Source organism: Chelonoidis abingdonii, chromosome 14, assembly GCF_003597395.2.
Source record: "Chelonoidis abingdonii isolate Lonesome George chromosome 14, CheloAbing_2.0, whole genome shotgun sequence".
NCBI lineage: Eukaryota > Metazoa > Chordata > Testudines > Testudinidae > Chelonoidis > Chelonoidis abingdonii.
In genome coordinates this window covers 30210203-30227814 of record NC_133782.1, presented here as the reverse complement: position 1 = coordinate 30227814, position 17612 = coordinate 30210203, and the positions used below count along the sequence as shown (strand labels likewise).

The window sequence follows — 17612 nt, the reverse complement described above, 5'->3', positions numbered from 1 at the left end:
TGCCATTTCCTATCCCACTTGCCCTCGCCAAAAGACTTGAGTTTAAAAGTGGAGCAGCTTTTTGCTTTGATTTGTGAGCTGTACTGTGGCAACAGCCTGGAGGGGGACATCACCTTGCCCTTCTCCAAAGGGAGCCTCAGATATTTGACTGGCCCATTGGAGCCCAGTGCGCCTCCTGGTCCTCTGGCAGTATCTGTTTGTACTCTGAGGCTCACTGTTGCCTTTTTGAATCCTGTAGTTCCCAGCATTTCAGCATCCTTTGCTGCTGAGTTGAATGATTGTGTTCTTTTGTCAGTTTGCAGGTTTCTCAGCAGACTCCCTTTGTGAACGGATTCTCGATTCCAATTGTTCTCTCCTCATTACAGCAGGTAAAATATTCCCCTCCACCTTGCAGGTCTGTAACCACGGCCTTAGCCGTGGAAATAGGTTATTTTTAAAACTGGGTTAACTATTAATGAAGGAAAAATATATTCCTGCAAATGGGGTATTCTGTTCAGATGGGGTGGAGGAAGGAGTTGTTTCTAAATACAATTACCAGTTCCGGGGTACGTTCCACTGGCAAATGTGCTTTAGTAACTGTTTCCCCTTTCCTGATAAACAGTGGAGAGTTAAAAGCAGCCTGTGCACTTTGCTCAGTGGCTTGTGTTGCTGCCAACTCTTCGTAGCAAGTGTATTTTAAAAAACTAGCTTCATGTCAGTTTTTCTCTTTGAAATAAATTGGGTGCTCCTTGATGCAGTTTCCCGGATGCATCATTTATGTGGTGCCCTCCCACCCCTCCAGTAAACTGCAGCATTTTGAAGAAGTCCTGTAATGTGTTGCTACACATCTTAACTTGTAAAGCAAGATGTCAGTCCATCTGGAGTGCTGTGAGATTTGCATATTAGTCCCCTGCCTTTTGCCCAGCCATGTTCTCTGTAGCACTGGTTATATTATTAATCAACCAGAGAAATGGGAAAAGCCTATTAGATTGTGCAGTCTGCATTCTGACAGTTGTCAAAGTTAGACTCAAGACTCACAGTTTGTCACACTACTCTGTTTTATTAGCACAGTGCTCTACTAATAACATCCAGATAATGTGAGCACCATGCAAGACACAAACTATCTTATTTATACAGATAAAAGAGCGGGAATTAGACAAAGGGACAAAGAAAGTAAAACAGTAAAATTTACCTGGGGTACAGTGTGCATATCCTTCTTCCTTACTAACCCTTATCGATCTAAGGCTAATACTTCACCAATTGCCCTTAAACGGTGCAATTGTTCTATGTTAATATCTGTATTTCTGACACCTGGATTGCGACATTCCAACAATTTTGCTTAAAGGTACAGACAGCATTTCTTTAATCCTTTCTATTTTCACAATATAATTTATTCTATTTTCACACAGTGTAGGATTGTTCCCTACAGAATATTCCCAGGTGTTTTGGTCAGCCTCTCCCAAGGAGGGGATTTTACCACTTCCCTTGGAGGAGTCTTCTGTAGTTCAACTGATCTTGTTAGGCAACCTTTCCTGACACCTGTGCAAATATTCTCTTCCCCATTTCGTTTGGTCTCGTCCAGTCATCCTCCCGGAACCATTCGTTCCCCTCCTTAATACCAATAACCTTCAAGTATTTGTAGGCTGTCCCGGCTGGTGAGCTAGTTTAATGATTCACTTACTGTTTTGTAGATGCCTTTTATAGAGGTGATAAGCTGATTAACCTGAAGCAGATCGCAGATGAGGCCCTGCAGAAATGTAAAGACAAGTAAGTTCCTGTTCACCTGGAATGAGGGGATCTTAGTCAGCTGAGGCATCTTTTTGGTGTAGGCCTAAGCCTACGAATACCCATGTGGAGAGTGATGAAGAGTCTGGAAATAAGCAACCCCCTTTTGGTGGGTCCTAATGTGTGCCAAATATACACTGCAAAGACACCTCTTTACCTTGAGCTGCTGTTCTAAATTTGCATATTGTACCTTGTGCAGCTTATGGCTGTGCAGGCCATTTGGTCTTGGGCGTAACGTGTGCTCAGTAGCCATTGATGGAAGCTGATCTCACCTGGTGCCCTCTGGCTGGTTTTTGTTGTTGTTGTTTGTTTGGCAAAAAGCAAAACAAAAACAACAGAAACCCAGACAATTGACTGAAGTTTTTCCTTTCCAGTTGCCTGGGAAAGCCCCTTCCCTGAGCTGCTAGGAAATACAGTCCTGGGATCTGGCAATGACACAGGGAAGGGAGATGAGTGGTGGTGGGAGAAGTGATGGAGGTGCAGGTCTCTCCCCAGCAGTGGAGTGATGGCGAATGCTGAGCCGTTTGCTGTGGTAGCCTTGCTGGTTGGTTATGTGTCAGTTAGATGTTGAGGCTGGAAGCTCAGGTGCTCAGTTCGAGGGAGACATGAGGTGAATCCAGTACAACTCCGTGCCCTCCCTGCTCTGCCAGTTAGCTCCTTGAGACAATGGCTGTGGGAACAAACAGGCCTGGATAACAACACATGCCGTTACTGGTGGAATGATTGCTTTCAGCAGTAACTAATCGCATATAATCGGCATGTTGGCCTCAGAGAGCTGTGCAGCTCCAACATGCTCAGCCAGTGCAGTGAGAGCCTCATTCTCTCTGCAGCGGCTTGTATAACGGGTCCATGACTGTCCAGCCTGGTGGCTCTACGGGGGCAGGCTAATGACTCCTCCTTTCCCTTTGCAGAGACTCCCCTCTGAAAAACTGCATTGTGGTCAAGCACTTGGGAAGGGAGGAGGAGCTGGTGTCAGACGGGATATGCAGCAAATCGCCACCTCTGAAGAGGCTGTGCCAGGATGTACAGGTGGGTTCCCGTAGGAAGCTAGGAGGAGGGATTCCCTCATTGCTCTGGGTATGAGCCCAACAAATCGATCAGTACAACCACCACTGAGATGCTTCTCTGGCCGTTTGTGTGCAGACTCTTCCATGCTGCTTGTTCCTGCCCCTTTGGATTTATGGTGCAATGTGACCTCTCAAGAACCACCACCCACCCAATGAAATGATTGAGCCCTTCCTGGCATCCTGCTGTTTCCTTTAACCTCCCTGGCAGCTCCCCAAAAGGAATGGCTGGGGTACTCACATTAGTGCAAGATTCCTTGAGCTGAGCAGCCCAGGAGCTAGAACAAGACATGTTCCTCTCCCTGAGGGGAATTTTCCTTCGGAACGAAAATAGCCATCTGCCCTCCCAGGCACAATGACACTTCTTCCCAGAAAGTGCCCCTAACCCTGACAGCTGAGTCCAATTTCCAGCCTTGCCTCAATCTCCCTGCTGACAGCATGGGGAGAGGCGGCTGTATCAGCTGAGCAGCGGCTCAAGCTGTGGGTAAATGGGAGCTTTCACTGAGTGGCCTGGAGGCAAACCAAACGCACAGTATTGTAGTAGCTGACTAGAAAGGTCAAACAGCTGCAGTTGCTGGGCACGTGACATTTGCTTCTTGAGGCAAGGCACAGGGTCTTGTTCGATCAGTAAATGTCCAGCTTTCTCAGAGGCAACCAGTCTGCAAGGCAGGGCTTTCCCCCATCTGAGAGAAACCAGCTGCCTATAAAATTATTTTAGGGACCCTAGGGCAAGTGTCCTTCCTCCTTGCAGATGGAGTTGAAGGCAGCACAGCTTGGCAGGTTGGGGAGAGTGGAATTTTCTACATGATTAGCAACTTCATTGCATTCTAGAAGATCGCTTGTCTCTCTGGGGGAAGGATCGGGCATGGGAAGTACCACCTTTGGATAGGTCCCTGGGCATTGCCCTGCACAGACTCAGTCTGTTTTTAGCGTGTTTCCTGAGTGCAGTCTTGTCTGTTCTTTCTGTGGTGGGAGAACTCTGTGAAGTCTGGCCTTGCTGGGCCTGAGGGCTTGCTGCAATTCTCCCGCACAGCTGAAGGTGCCTAAGGGGCTTGGGACCAGATGCCTGGAGAACACTTCAGGCAGGGGTGGAAGCCAGTGAAGTGCAGGAGACTGAAAAAGGAGGGAGATGCTCTGCCCATCATATCCAAGTACTTGAGGGGGCATGCAATCATGCTGTGCACATGCACACTTCAAGAGACATGCTGCCCATCTCTGCCTCCTCTCACTGGAAGGAGACAGCAGCCCATTTGTGGAGATGGAATCCCTCCTTGCCAGTTACCCAATATTGCGAAAGCTCCAGTTAGTGCCCTGAAGCTGCTCCTTCTGCCCTGTTTGCAAGGTGGTATCACAGGTCAGTGCCTGTGCTGTCCATCATGTCTAGGGAAGAGAATCCAACGGTCCCAAGTGTGACCGGAATGGGTGGGAGATTGAGTGATTGGGAGAGCTGCTATTCTGACATGTCGTCATGGTAACTGACTGCTGTGGAAATAGTGGCAATACGTGGCAGGTTTGAGGCTTGCTGAACGGTGGGCTTGCTCACCCAAGTGTGGAACGCAATATCTCATGCTCCAGTGGAAGGGCTTAGTGAACGCTCCTTGGGCATGTTTTCAAAGTAATGATCCATATGCACCCTTCAAAAAATGTGTGCACAGCAGATGGGGTATTTGCATGCATGGATGTGCAGGCTCCAGGTTGCATAGGCGTGCTGGTGATCTGTGATGTTAGCACTGTTTTGTAGGGGGCAGTGTGTCCCCCTCTTGTTCTTAACACTCTGGCCCTGTATGTTGGTCTACACTACAACTCTGGCCTGTGAGCCGTGCTGGGTAGCTCCAAATGCAGGGAAAATAGTGGGCACACTTCATTTTAAACAAATAGATTAACTGCAGCCTAGCGATTCTGCCTCCATTCATCTGATCGGTAGGCTGTAGTCTGTCCTTTCTCTCGGGGTGGTGGCGCCTTCGTTCACACTGGGTACATATTGCCTGGGCCCTGCCTGTCAGGGTGTGTGTGTAACCTAGGACTGAGTTACTATTTGTCAAGACCCAGAAGGGTGATGGATGCTATGGGGTGCTGTTAATTACTCAATGCCTCCTCCTGGTAAATCCATTTAAGCGCTCTCTGGAATGCTGATATTTAGTCCTGGGTCCCTGCCTGTCCCCGTCCACCTGCACTTGCTGCTCCTGCACGGAACACACCTTCTGAGGGTTAAATAGCTGCGTAACTGGTCTGTGCTTTTACTCCCAATGGACTGTGTGCACGCTCAGAGGTGGTGGCCTGCACAGTGTTTATCAGAAGAGGCGAATCTCTAGGGAGTGGAACTGAAGTGGAAATGAAGGGCAAGCATTCATTCAAAGACTGCTTCCTGGCTGAGCGTCCATCACCATGAGAATAGGAATGTGTTGCCTGCTAAGCCATTCTGATGCTAGCTCGGAAAACTCCCTGCGTGCACAGAAGTGGACAAAGGCCCAATGTGGATCCTCCACTTCTCAACTCACACACCCTCTCTGTGGATTTTTAACAGGAAAAAGAAACTGAGAGCTCAAAGAGATTCCATCCCAAGGTATTTACCTCTAGCAGCAGCTTCCTCCTCTCAGCGCCTCTCCCCTTTGCTTCCCTCTCAGTGCTCCACCTCTTTAACAGCGCTCTCTCTCTGTGCACGGTCATGTGTATTTTCCTAATTGGGTTACCAGCAGTTGCATGTTAGTAGTAGACTCACTGACCCTCTTGGCCTTAGTCACCCAGGGGTCTGCAGACCACTCCCCTGGGATGGGGTGGTGTGTTAACCTTATTGTGTTAACATTTTGGAAATCTTCTGTAGTTGCATGAATGTGCAGAGGCTTAGATGGAGAAACAAATATCAGAGACTCTCATAATGTGGGTCAGGGTTTGTCTGGTGGTAATATCTTTGCCTGTTTTTTTCCCCTTCATAAACAGCTAGTGCAGAAATCCTAGTTTTATTTTGATGGTGTGGAGAGAGCCACACAATACTCAGCAGGCTCACGGCAGATGTATGAGCCGTGTGTCCAGTATTAGGGTGGCATTTAATCTGTTTACCTTTAAAAGTGGGTCTTAAAATTAGCCTCTTTTTGTAGTGAAGTTGGCACTAATTGAAGTTAACTTTCCAACAGCTGTTCTGTGTAAGGAGAGCTCTGCTACTAATCCTCGCTAAACTCATTATTGATGTTCCTTTTCAAATGTCATGTTTTTTCTAACTGAACAGACATTGCCACGGGTAAGTAAGAGGGATTTTGTGCAGCAAGGAGCCTGCGGCTTTAATGCCTGCCTTCTGTGAAAAAGGACCTTGCGTGTGGGGCTCCATCTGGATGAGGGGGGCTCTTCAGAAAGCATTCTGCATCGTAAAAGTGGTGGCTAGGCAGTGCAGCTGTCCATGGCACAGTGTCGTGAGCGAGACATTGTTAAGCAGTAGGCTCTTCTGAACAAGCAGAAACTCGCCCAGCCCAGCCCTCTCACCAGCTCCTTAGAATAAAGTCTCTTATCAGTTTATAATAGTGTGTATGCTTCGGTGATAAGATGTTTGCCTTGTGTTACCACCCATATTAACACAGCAGGGAAATGGGCCTATCTTGCTGTTCACCACTTCTCTCATATACTGGCTGGCCCCTATCAGTGTGCTGACATGGGTAATGGAGGCTGGGCAGGAAGGGGCACAGCGTGGCTCTAGGAGAACTGCAGCAGGATATCCTGTTCCTGCTGGCAAGGTGCTGCTACTCTGGGCGTGGACACTGCATGCCTACTGTTTTCATTAATGGAGGGTTTGCCCAGTTCTTAGGCTGGGATGCTTGAGCGAGCCTGAGGGAATTAGGTGCTCAGGTCAATGGGAGTTTGGTGCTGACCTCCTTAGGCCCTTATGAAAATCCCACCTTTTTGTTTTGAAGATCATCACTGTTGCCCTCTGTTCTCTTGTATTTTGCTAATTCCTGCCGTAGCATTGGGAATGAGCAGAGAGCCTGTCCCAAGCTGCGGGACAGAAGCCAAGGGAATTGTATTAGCTAATTTCTAGAGTACATACGAGCAGAGGGTACTCTCGACTTAGTCCAAAGAACAAACAAGAGTTGGCTCAACTATAATTACTACTTGGCCCACGAGTAATGCTGAGCACAATATAACTGAATGCAACGTACTCGGGAGGAATTCTACCAAAAACTAGCATGGTGACATCAACTATAGGGAAGGGGTATTGAAAAATAGAGGAAGCGGCTAAAAAAGGCTCTGAAATAAAAAAGGAGGAAATGCTCAGAAATCTCTCTTCTCTACTTTGCAGGATGGTTTTGTAAACTACCATAATGGAGTCACACAGGGCCTGTGTCACCCTGTGGAAGCAGACTGGCCAGGATAGCACAGTGTGGGTAACTGGCAAGATAAAGTCAAGATTTGCCAATAGAAAGGAGTGTGAGCCATGGCATGTCAGAGGGAAGCTAGGAAGGCTAAGAGGGCTCTGGAGGAATGGATAGCCGAAGGGATATACACACAAACAAGAAGGAATTCTCTATGTATACTGCAGAAGCAGGAAGCTTGGGGAGAGCTAGCGGGTTTGCTGAACTACTAGAGAGTTAAACAGTAAATCAGGGAGAAGCTAAATGACTATTTGCATGGATATCGTTACCTGAATGTCAGTCAGAGGGTACTGGGGAGAGAGCTACTCCAGACCTACTCTTTAGGTTAATAGGAGCCACTGTCACACTGAGGGACCAGAGGTGTTGAGATACATTAGTTACTAAATTGCAACATGTCACCAGGCTTGGACGATACATCCAGGAGTTGTAAAGGAACTCATGATGTGGCTTACCCCCTAGCAGTAATACACAGTCACTTTTTAAAATCAGCTCATCTTCTTGAGAGTAGCAAACGTACCTTGCTTTCAGAAAGGCACCGTGGGTGACTCAGGAAATCAATTGCGTGAACATTGCTTCAGCATGAAGGAAATCAGTCTAAGCAATCATTAAAGTTAGTTATAACAATGCCTAGATTACCATAATAGGGACAAACAAAGTCATGCATCCAGTCTACTAAAACATAAGAACAGCCATACTGGGTCAGACCTTTGGTCCATTTAGCCCAATATCCTATCTTCTGCCAGTGACTGGGGCCAGACGCTTCAGAGGAAATGAAGAGAACACGGCAATCATCAAGTGATCCATCCCCTGTCATCCAGTCTCAGCTTCTGGCAGTTAGAAGCTTAGGGTTACCCAGAGCATGAGGTTGCATCTCTGACCATCTTGGCCAGCAGCCATTGATGAACCTATCCTCTGTACACTTATCTAGCTCTTTTTGACCACAGTTGTAATTTTGGCCTTCACAACATTCCCTGGCAACTAGTTCCACAGGTTAACGGTGTGTTGTGTAAAGAAGTACTTCCATTTGTTTGCTTGCTTGCTTGCTTGCTTGTTTTTGTTTTTAAACCTGATGCCTATTAATTTCATCACGTGACCCTGGGTTCTTGTGTTATGTGAAGGAGGTAAATAAAATTTCTTTATTTGCTTTCTCCACCCCATTTGTGATTTGATGCACTTTTATCATATGCCTCCTTAGTTGTCTCAGACCCCAGAACAGAATTCTGAACATGTCAGCAAAATGGTAGGTAAAGGAGAACCCATTGGTACTTTTTGGGGCTTCAAAAATGTGTTTGACAAATCTTTCACGAGAGGGCTATTAAGGAAACCAAGTAGTCGTGAGCTGAGAGGCAAACTACTGTCATGGATCAGAAACTGGCTGACACAGAAAACAAAGTAGGAATAAATGGGGAGTTTTCAATATTGATAGAAGTTAATAGTGGGTTGCCACAAAGTTCCGTTCTACAAGGGACAGTAAAATGGCAAAACTTTCAGATCGTAGTCTTCGGTAACAACTAATGATGTGCGAAGAACTTCTGAGGGACCTCTGATAAAGCTAGGAGTGTGGGCAGAGTACATGATAGCATATTAATGCCACTGAGGATGAGTACAAGATACTGCGGGTTAAAATAATTTGAGGTTCTCCAACACATTGATAGATTCTAAGCTAACTAATCATTCAAGGGAAAGACAGAAGCATTTCTATGTACAGCTCAGTGAAAGCATCTGCTCAAAGGGGAGAGAAATCGTAAGTCTTGGGAAATAAATTGATTATTTAAATTGACCTGCTGTCACCCAGAATGCTGGTTTTGCTTCTGATCATCCTGTCTCAAAAGGATATAGCAGACTAGATGGGGCGAGGGGTGGTGGTGCTGGGATGCAGAGATGGGTGAGGAAAACTTAGTGCTATATTGCCGTATAAAGAGAGTGTGAAAGATTAGGACTATTTAGAGAGGACATGTGTAAGAAGGGATGTGATAGAGACAATATAGAGAAGGGAGATTGGGCAACAGGATCTCCTATTCTCATAATAGAGGAACAAGGAATCAGGAGGATTCTCATAATAGAGGAACAGTTAATTTTATAGACAACAAGTTTAACACTGAAAAAGAGAGAATATTCTTAGTTTATAATTACGTGTGGAACTCTCTGCCACAAGCCACCACGGAAGACACAGACGTAGCTGAATCCCAACAAAGGATTATGCAGTGTAGTTGTAGCCGTGTCAGTCCCAGGCTATTAGAGACAAAAGGTGGATGAGGGAATATCTGTTACTGGTCCAATAAAAGATACTATCTTGCTCACCTGGTCTCTCTAACAAAGGATTCATATATGGTGAGTAATGAGGGTCTCCTCAGTTACATTAGACAAGACCAAACCATAATGAATATAAACCCTCATGCTTCAGGCAAGTTAGACCTTAACTCCATTGTAGGAATTGCTACAAAACCCTATGTTCCTACAATGCTGAATCCGCCTCCTCCTCCTACCAGAGAACAGCCCAGCTTCCTCCTTTGCCATCCCTTAAAGAAGTCCAATCCCTTCCTCTGAGGAATTGCTGCTGCTGAGAACAGCTGAGAGTAGCCTGCTAGGGAAGGAAGTACTTTAAGCCGACCCGGGGAGCTTGGGCTGTGCCTGACTGGAGAGAAAGCTCTTATGTGTAGTTTTGAACTTTGTTAGTAAATCAAACCCTAAGGAGGGCTGTTGTGATTGGACTGGAGAATCCTGCATGGAGTTTATTTGGGGATCAAAGAAAGGAAACTTGTGCAGGGCTGCACTGAAGGCACTAGGGGGCAATCTCACATCTACAGTTTTACTTTCATCCCAAGGCAGAATGGGAAAACCTTTGCAGGTATGGCCAAGGGTTTCCCTCCCAGCGGTAGTCAAGAGACCAGAGCTGAGTGAGCAAGGTGAAATGGCTGCCGAAGGAGACCCTGGTGCAGCTCGGAGGCCCCACATCCCAGTGGAGGGAGATAAGTCGTGCATGTGGCACTGGAGCAGCTGTCCGTGGAATGCTGCTTTCATTTGTGAGCAGCATGTTCCCAGAACTGTATTGACAAACTGGAGGGGGCTCAGAGCCCAGCCACAGATGCGATGGAGGGAGCTGCAGAGATTGACTTCCCAGGGATGATGGCAAGATAAACCGTGTACAGCTAAACTAAGTGATGGTGATGAGCGGGACATAAGTTTCCATAGAGGCTGCAAGCCCTATCACTTGGAACATCTTAAAACTGGACTGAACAAAGTACCAAAGAGTGTTGTGTTGAGAACAGCTTGGCGAGGCTCTTGGGAGGTGGGCGAGTCTTTGCCAGGTCGGATTCTGTGGCTTGATGGGCAGTGGAAGCACAACGGGGCGTTGTGCTGGGCTCTCTAGCTAGCTATTAACCCTGCCCCTTCTCCTGGGTACTGGCCAGCTTTGTGCTGGGCAGTACAATGCCACCTCTCCAGTAAGATAAGAGAGCATGTCAGGTTTGTCCATGCATAGCTGGGAAGGGATGGCATTCCTTAGAGGGGAGATATTCAGTTACATGAACAGTAGCTGTCAGGTTAATGGCCACTAGCTTGCGCAGCTTGTCACTGGTGGCCAGGAAAGGCCCTGAGCCATGTTGCTGTTGTCTCCACCTGAGGCCTATGTCCTCCACAGCAGACTGGACCCAAATTCTGCAGCATGGCCCCCTGGTTCTTTGACCAGTTGAGCGTCTGTGAAGCTTCCAATAAAGGAAAACCTGGAGGCTTGACGAATACCCATTGGCACAGCGTCCCTTGGGCTAGATATTTTAATACTAACTGCACTGCCAAGTTCTTGTGGTAGGTGGGGATGCGTCTGTAGTTTCAGGTTGTTTGCAGACTTGAGCCAACGTTTGCTGTACCTGTTACGCTCAGGTCATGTTTTAAAGGTTTCCTTGGTAACCCTGTAGGTGGGAAACATCCCTTATTTTAATGGAGGCTGTGGTTCTGAAGCATGATTTTGCAGCAGGGGTGTGCTCAGGAGCATGGAACATGCAGCACTGTTCCGAGCTGATTAGCCTTCTGCTACAGCGTGTTCTGCTTGCCCAATCCAGCTGCCTTTGGAGATCATCCCCTCCATCTCTCACTTTTCTTCAGACTCCATGGAATTCCCATGTTGACCTTTGGTGGCATGAGCTTATGAAGAATGCCAGCAAGGAGTGTGAGCCTGAATGGTGCGATGCTGAAGATGAGCTGTTCATTCTTTACACCAGTGGATCAACTGGGAAACCCAAGGTATCTTTCACTATGGCTAACTCATACTGCTTCCCTGGCCAGAAATGATGTCTGTAACGGGAGCTAGTCCTTAGGTCTTAGAGATACCAGTAATAGGGGCTTACCCCTGGGGGAAGTTAGAGATGAACCACGCTCGTATTTCAGGTATGGAGCATTCTATGAAGTGCTTAGTTTACGGTTCTGTTTTTTCTGCTGCACTTTGTGCGAGCTCTGAGCTGGAGAGGTGGTAGCTTTGGGATGGAGCTGTGCTTTTCCAGTTCAGACACTGAAGTTCTGCTCCTGGTACTTGCCAGTCTGGTGCTGGTCAGCTTGGGAGGGCTGGGGGTGGCTTTGCCTTTGAAGCGTCTCCTGCTGATCACGTGTTCTTGTTGCAGGGCGTTGTGCATACGGTGGGTGGATATATGATTTTTACAGCTGCTACCTTTAAGTATGTATTTGATCACCATCCTGAGGACATTTACTGGTGCACAGCTGACATCGGATGGATAACTGGCCACTCCTACCTCACTTACGGACCACTGGCAAATGGGGCAACCAGTGTATTGGTAAGTTCTGTGAGGGCTGGGAGCCTCTCCCCAGAGGTAGAGACCAGCCTGCTGCTGAGCAGCCTCCCTTGATACCTGTCTGTCTCTGCAATGAGCACAAGCCCTTGTCCTTGCGACCTGCTCTTCTCTCTACCTCATTTGAAAAGCAGCCTGGGAATCAGTATGTATGCTGTGTGGTAACCAGCGCCTTGGAGGCTGCAACAGCAGAGTGCTGCCCCGTGAGGAGGGCGAGGCACCCAGCACGCAGGCCTCACAAAGTGGAGTTGGAGGCCTCAGCAGAGGAGGCCAGTGCCAGTTGCTCTCACTGCTTTGTGATAAGGCAGGAAGGGCTTGGTTTGTGAGATTCTTGTGTAAGAAAACAAGTGGTTTTTGTTTGCCCTTAGAAACTAGGGCCTTGTCTGCCCTGGAGGATGCTGCGGGGATGGGAGAGTGAATGAATCAGGGTGTTGGGACAGCGTGAAAGCAGAGCTGCTGTTGGGAGGGTTTTGTCCTGCTGTTGTGATGCTTTGCTAGCACATTTATCTCCAGTGCCTGAAGGACACGTGGGAGAGAGGCTGGCAGCACCCCAACACCCACTCAAGAACCCCAGCAAAACCAGGGCAGGGACTTGTTAGACCCCAGACTCCTCAGGGGGGAAAAGGAGGAAGAAGAACTTTTTTTTTTCCTTTCTGGGGCGATGTCAAGCAGGGTGTCAGGGTCTGCAAGCCGTGTGTTACGCCCTCCGGGCCCAGTGCACTTCTGGATCATGGAAGTTTGCTGCTGTCCTTGTTCTGATAGCCTGCATTAGCTGCGTTCTCTGGGATGGTAGGGGCTGGCTTTCCCCGCCTGTCTGGGGGGCGAGCTGCAGGACCCACATTCAGGAGACTCTGTGCTATGGCTGTCCTGAGAAGGGGCCATGTTGGCAGTCCTCTGGCTGGAGCCAGTCCGCACATGGCCTTCTCTCCCACTTGCCTGGGAGATGTGTCCCTACCTGGCGCTGATAAGCCGTGGAGCCCAGAACCAGCAGGGGGTGGAGCAGAGGGGGCTGTGCGTGCGGGGAGGGAAACCCTGCCAACCCTCGGGAGTGTGAAGGGGAGGCTCTCCCTGGAGTGGGAAAAAGTGAGGTGGCGGTTGGGACTGGGAGGAGCAGGGGAGGCATGAAGAGCCAGTCACCCTTAAACCCCAACCTAAAGGCCATACACCAGTGGTCTCTGGGCCCTCGCCTCTGCAGAGCTGCTCAACTTGGGAGCCATTGGAGCCTGGGGCGGCTCCAGGCCCCAGCACCCCAAGCGCGTGCTTGGGGCGGCATGCCACGGGGGGCGCTCTGCCGGTTGCCGGGAGGGCGGCAGGCAGCCAGCCTTCGGAGACACGCCTGCGGGAGGTCCACCAGAGCTGCTCTTGTTCCTTCATGCCCCCAAGCTCAGCTGTGCTCAGCTCAGGAGAGGTTCCTATCCCAGAGCGCGGAGGAGACCTGGTCCTTGCCTTACTTGGTGGCACAGAGGGCTGCCTGAACAGAGCAGCGCCTAGGTCTAATGCCTGGTCTGCCTGGAGCGAGGTGGGCTCCCAGCATCCCCTGGGCCCCGCTGTCCTCAGTCTCAGCTGCCTGGGCTCAGGGGCAGGGTGCCAGGCTCTCCCCAAGGCCCGTCACAAGGGCTGGGCAGTGGCTGTGCTGACCGTTGTGTCTCACACTCAGTTTGAAGGTCTGCCCATCTATCCAGACATCAGCCGCATGTGGAGCATCATTGACAAGTACCAGGTGACCAAGTTCTACACTGCGCCCACAGCCATCCGACTGCTCATGAAGTACGGCGATGAGCCCGTCAAAAAGTAAGCACAGCTCCCCAGAGGGGGAGGGACCCCGATAGCTCCGTGGGCACAAGGCAGTAGGACCCCAGAGCACAGGACTGGCTTGGGACTAGTTGCTTGAGAGCTCCCACTCCTCCCTGAGCAGATGGGTTGTGGATCCCCAAAAGCAGCTGTTTTGAAGCATTTTCTTTAGATGAAGGTTTCTAATGGTCGGAGGACTGATGTTCTGGAACAGCCTTCCAAGGGGAGCTGTGGGGCGAACACCTAACTTGTTTCAAGACTGAGCTTGATAAGTATATGGAGGGGATGCTCTGATGAGTCAACAGTGTGATGCTGTTGCAAAAAAAGCAAACACGATTCTGTGATGAATTAACAGATGTGTGAGCAAGAGATGAGAAGTCATTCTTCCGCTCTACTCTGCGCTGGTTAGGCCTCAACTGGAGTATTGTGTCCAGTTCTGGGCACCGCATTTCAAGAAAGATGTGGAGAAATTGGAGAGGCCGAGAAAGCAACAAGAATGATTAAAGGTCTAGAGAACATGACCTATGACGGAAGGCTGAAAGAATTGGGTTTGTTTAGTTTAGAAAAGAGAAGACTGAGGAGGCATGATAGCAGTTTTTCAGGTATCTAAAAGGGTGTCATCAGGAGGAGGAGAAAACTTGTTCACCTTAGCCTCTAATGATAGAACAAGAAGCAATGGCTTAAACTGCAGCAAGGAAGGTTAGGTTGGACATTAAGAAAAGTTCCTAACTGTCAGTGTTAACACTGGAATAAATTGCCTAGAGAGGTTGTGGAATCTCCATCTCTGGAGATATTTAAGAGTAGGTTAGATAAATGTCTATCAGGGATAGTCTAGACAGTATTTGGTCCTGCCATGAGGGCAGGGGACTGGACTCGATGACCTCTCGAGATCCCTACCAGCCCTAGAATCTATGAATCTATGAGACTGCCTGTGATGGCATGTAGCTGCTCTGCCACTGCAAGCGGCAAATATCCCCAGTGGCCGGTGATGGGACACTAGATGGGGAGGGCTCTAAGTTACTGCAGAGAATTCTTTCGCAGGTGTCTGGCTGCTGGGTCTTGCCCAAGTGCTCAGGGTCTATCTGATCGCCATATTTGGGATTGGTAAGGAATTTTTCCCAGGTCAAATTGGCAGAGACCCTGGTGGTTTTTCGCCTTCCTCTGCAGCATGGGGCCTAGGTCGCTTGCAGGTTTAAACTAGTATAAATGGTGTGTACTTTGTAACTTGAAGTCTTTAAACCATGATCTGGGGACTTGAGTAACTCAGCCAGAGGTTAGGGGTCTGTTACAGGAGAGGGTGGGTGAGGTTCTGTGGCCTGTGCTGTGCAAGAGGTCAGACTAGATGACCGTGTCTGGCTCTAAAGCCTGAGTCAATGAGTCTATGCTGTGTCTGGCCTGCACAAATGGGAGAATCTTCCTGTTACGATGCTTGTAAGTGAGCACCAGGAATCTGGAGGTTGCGTTTCTGAGCCCTGGGCAGTGGGTTATGGTGAGCTGCTTTATGTCACTTCTCAGCACTGCCCCTGGCTTGGTCTTAGGTAGAGTCTGAAACACCTACCTCATGTTCTGATGTCAGAGTTCTGGGCTATGGCCGGATTACGTGGCAGGACAACTCCCATCAGCCCTGGAGTGGGACTGCAGGTGTGTGTGCAGGGGTGTTCAGAGAGCTGCTGCATTGGAGGTGTTCCATGTCCACCACGAGCCTGATGTTCCCAGACACTGTGGAGGAACTGAGAAGGGTGATGGGAACAGAAGTTGCCCTGAGCTCGTAGTCTGCAAGGACTCTGGTCCTTGCTGTCTGAGCTGCCTTGACTGCTAGGGAGTGTCTTTGTGGGTCAGACCAAGGGGCTGGCTCTGCTGCTGCTCTGTGTACTTCCCATCTCCGCACACGCTGGGTCCTGGAGGAGCTCTTGAAAACCCAAACTGGATGGTCACTGAGGTCCCCTATGCCGAAGTTGGCTGTCCAGGTTGGGCAAGCTCACAAACAGAGCTACAAGCCAGTCCCTCTGTGGCCTGGTCCAGGCTAGAGAGCACGTGCACATGTGTGAAACCCGCTGCTTCTCATTGCAGGTACAGCAGGAAATCCTTGAAAGTGTTGGGGACGGTTGGAGAGCCCATCAATCCCGAAGCCTGGCTGTGGTACTATCAAGTGGTTGGAGAAGAGAGATGTCCCATTGTGGATACCTTCTGGCAGACAGAGACTGTGAGTTCCTCCCTGCCAGCTCTCCTCAGACCCCCGCGACCTCCCCCTGGGAGAGAGCAGGGAGCCCTGGGAGTTCTGTAACCTCTAAGGGTGCCAGGTGCTGCCCCCCTTCAGTCCCTGTGAGGTGCCAGTCTGCTCTGTGGGCTTGCTGCAGTGTCGTGTCAGCACAATGGGGTCTAACCTTCCCGGGAGCCCAGGGAGCATCACAGCCACACATGCTTCCCTGGAGGCTAGGGGTGAGTGGGGAGCTTGTTCCTGTTACCCCCCTGCCCGATGCATCTCTGATTACAAGGCAGTATGGGGCCTGTCTCTCAGCCAGGGACACTGCCAGGGGCTGGCTGGGGTAAGATACTGAGCTCTCTGGCCTCCTGTTCCTATTGTGTCCAACTGGCTGCTGCTGTTACTGCTCTCCAGGCATCTCATTTGCCTCTCCTCAGCCCATACGTCACTGTGCTCCCGCACTCCTCCCTCCGTTTCTTGTCTCCTGCCAAGCTGCCCCAGTGCATTACTACCTGCCACACATCCTGCCTGTGCACCAGTCCCTCCTTCCGCCGTGCCCCGAGCTGCTGCCCAGCATCCGAGCACATTCCAGGGCAGGGCAGTGTCTGTGTGTGAGTGGCCAGGCAGTGTGAATGGCTGATCTCTATTGCTTCCTCCTGCAGGGTGGCCATGTGCTGACGCCGCTCCCCGCTGCCACACCCATGAAGCCGGGCTCCGCGGTGAGTAGAAACCATTCAAGCGCCCTGTGGCTGGCGTGCTCTGTTCTGTGCTCTCCTGCTGCTGGGATTTTTCCAAGGCAGTGACTTGGGCTGGGGCCTAGGCTCAGTGACACCTGTAAGGCCCCATTTGCATTGACAAGGCCCTCCGTGAGCGTAACTACCTGGTTTGCTACGTTGCCCAGTGCAGGCGTGATACTGAACTCCCTAGATAATCTGTGGGGGGAACTCTCCCTCCCCAAAGCCTGGGCAGCATGAGCATTGGCTGGAAGGGGTTGAGCCAGGCCTAAGCAGGGGTGAATTCCCTGGGGATCTATGGCCATAATGGAGCCTAGCGAGAAACTTACTGCTCCATCTGTATAGTTACTGGCAGACACTCAGGGACTGAATCCCTCCCCAAAGTCAGGCTCACTCTGCGCTTCCTTTGTCTGTTTTAAGGTATTTTAATTCGTGCTCTCAACTTTCTCTTTCCATGAACATCTCCTGCAGACGTTTCCATTCTTTGGTGTTGTCCCTGCTATCCTGGATGAATCCGGGGAGGAGCTGGAGGGAGAGGCAGAAGGCTACCTGGTAAAGAACTACTGATCCTGGGCTCAGGCCAAGCCCTGTCACAGTTACACCAGGGCCATGGGGAAGCTGGGGCTCACTGGGTGACTGACTGGTTCCCACTGGGGAGCAGGATTCACATGTGTGTTGGTTCCAAGCCAGGGACCTGAACTTGTGTGAGGTTATCCCCTCACAAGCATGTCTAGTTAACACTTTTCACATCTGTGCTGCAAGACGGTCTTGTGCCATTAGAAATGACGTTGGACTCTAACCACCAGCGTAGGACCCCAGTAGATTGTCATCAGAGCTATTGTATAATTGAAGGAAGTGTTGCGGACAGGGGTTAACGGCTATTTAGTGAGATCCTCCCC

General features: G+C 49.7%; 1 protein-coding gene across 3 annotated transcripts in view; it reads left to right on the top strand.

Moving 5' to 3' along the window:
- The window catches only part of ACSS2 (acyl-CoA synthetase short chain family member 2), a 66562-nt gene that overhangs the window by 38261 nt on the left and 10689 nt on the right, over nucleotides 1-17612 (top strand). The window contains exons 4-13 of one of the 3 annotated variants that reach the window (XM_032789299.2): nucleotides 296-368; nucleotides 1671-1746; nucleotides 2676-2793; nucleotides 5353-5391; nucleotides 11288-11425; nucleotides 11800-11970; nucleotides 13643-13776; nucleotides 15847-15979; nucleotides 16642-16698; nucleotides 17185-17265. In XM_032789299.2, coding sequence (XP_032645190.1) covers nucleotides 296-368; nucleotides 1671-1746; nucleotides 2676-2793; nucleotides 5353-5391; nucleotides 11288-11425; nucleotides 11800-11970; nucleotides 13643-13776; nucleotides 15847-15979; nucleotides 16642-16698; nucleotides 17185-17265 — 1020 coding nt within the window. The remainder of the gene's footprint in view (nucleotides 1-295; nucleotides 369-1670; nucleotides 1747-2675; nucleotides 2794-5352; nucleotides 5392-11287; nucleotides 11426-11799; nucleotides 11971-13642; nucleotides 13777-15846; nucleotides 15980-16641; nucleotides 16699-17184; nucleotides 17266-17612) is intronic. The other 2 variants (XM_032789300.2, XM_032789301.2) reach the window with 2 other exon arrangements.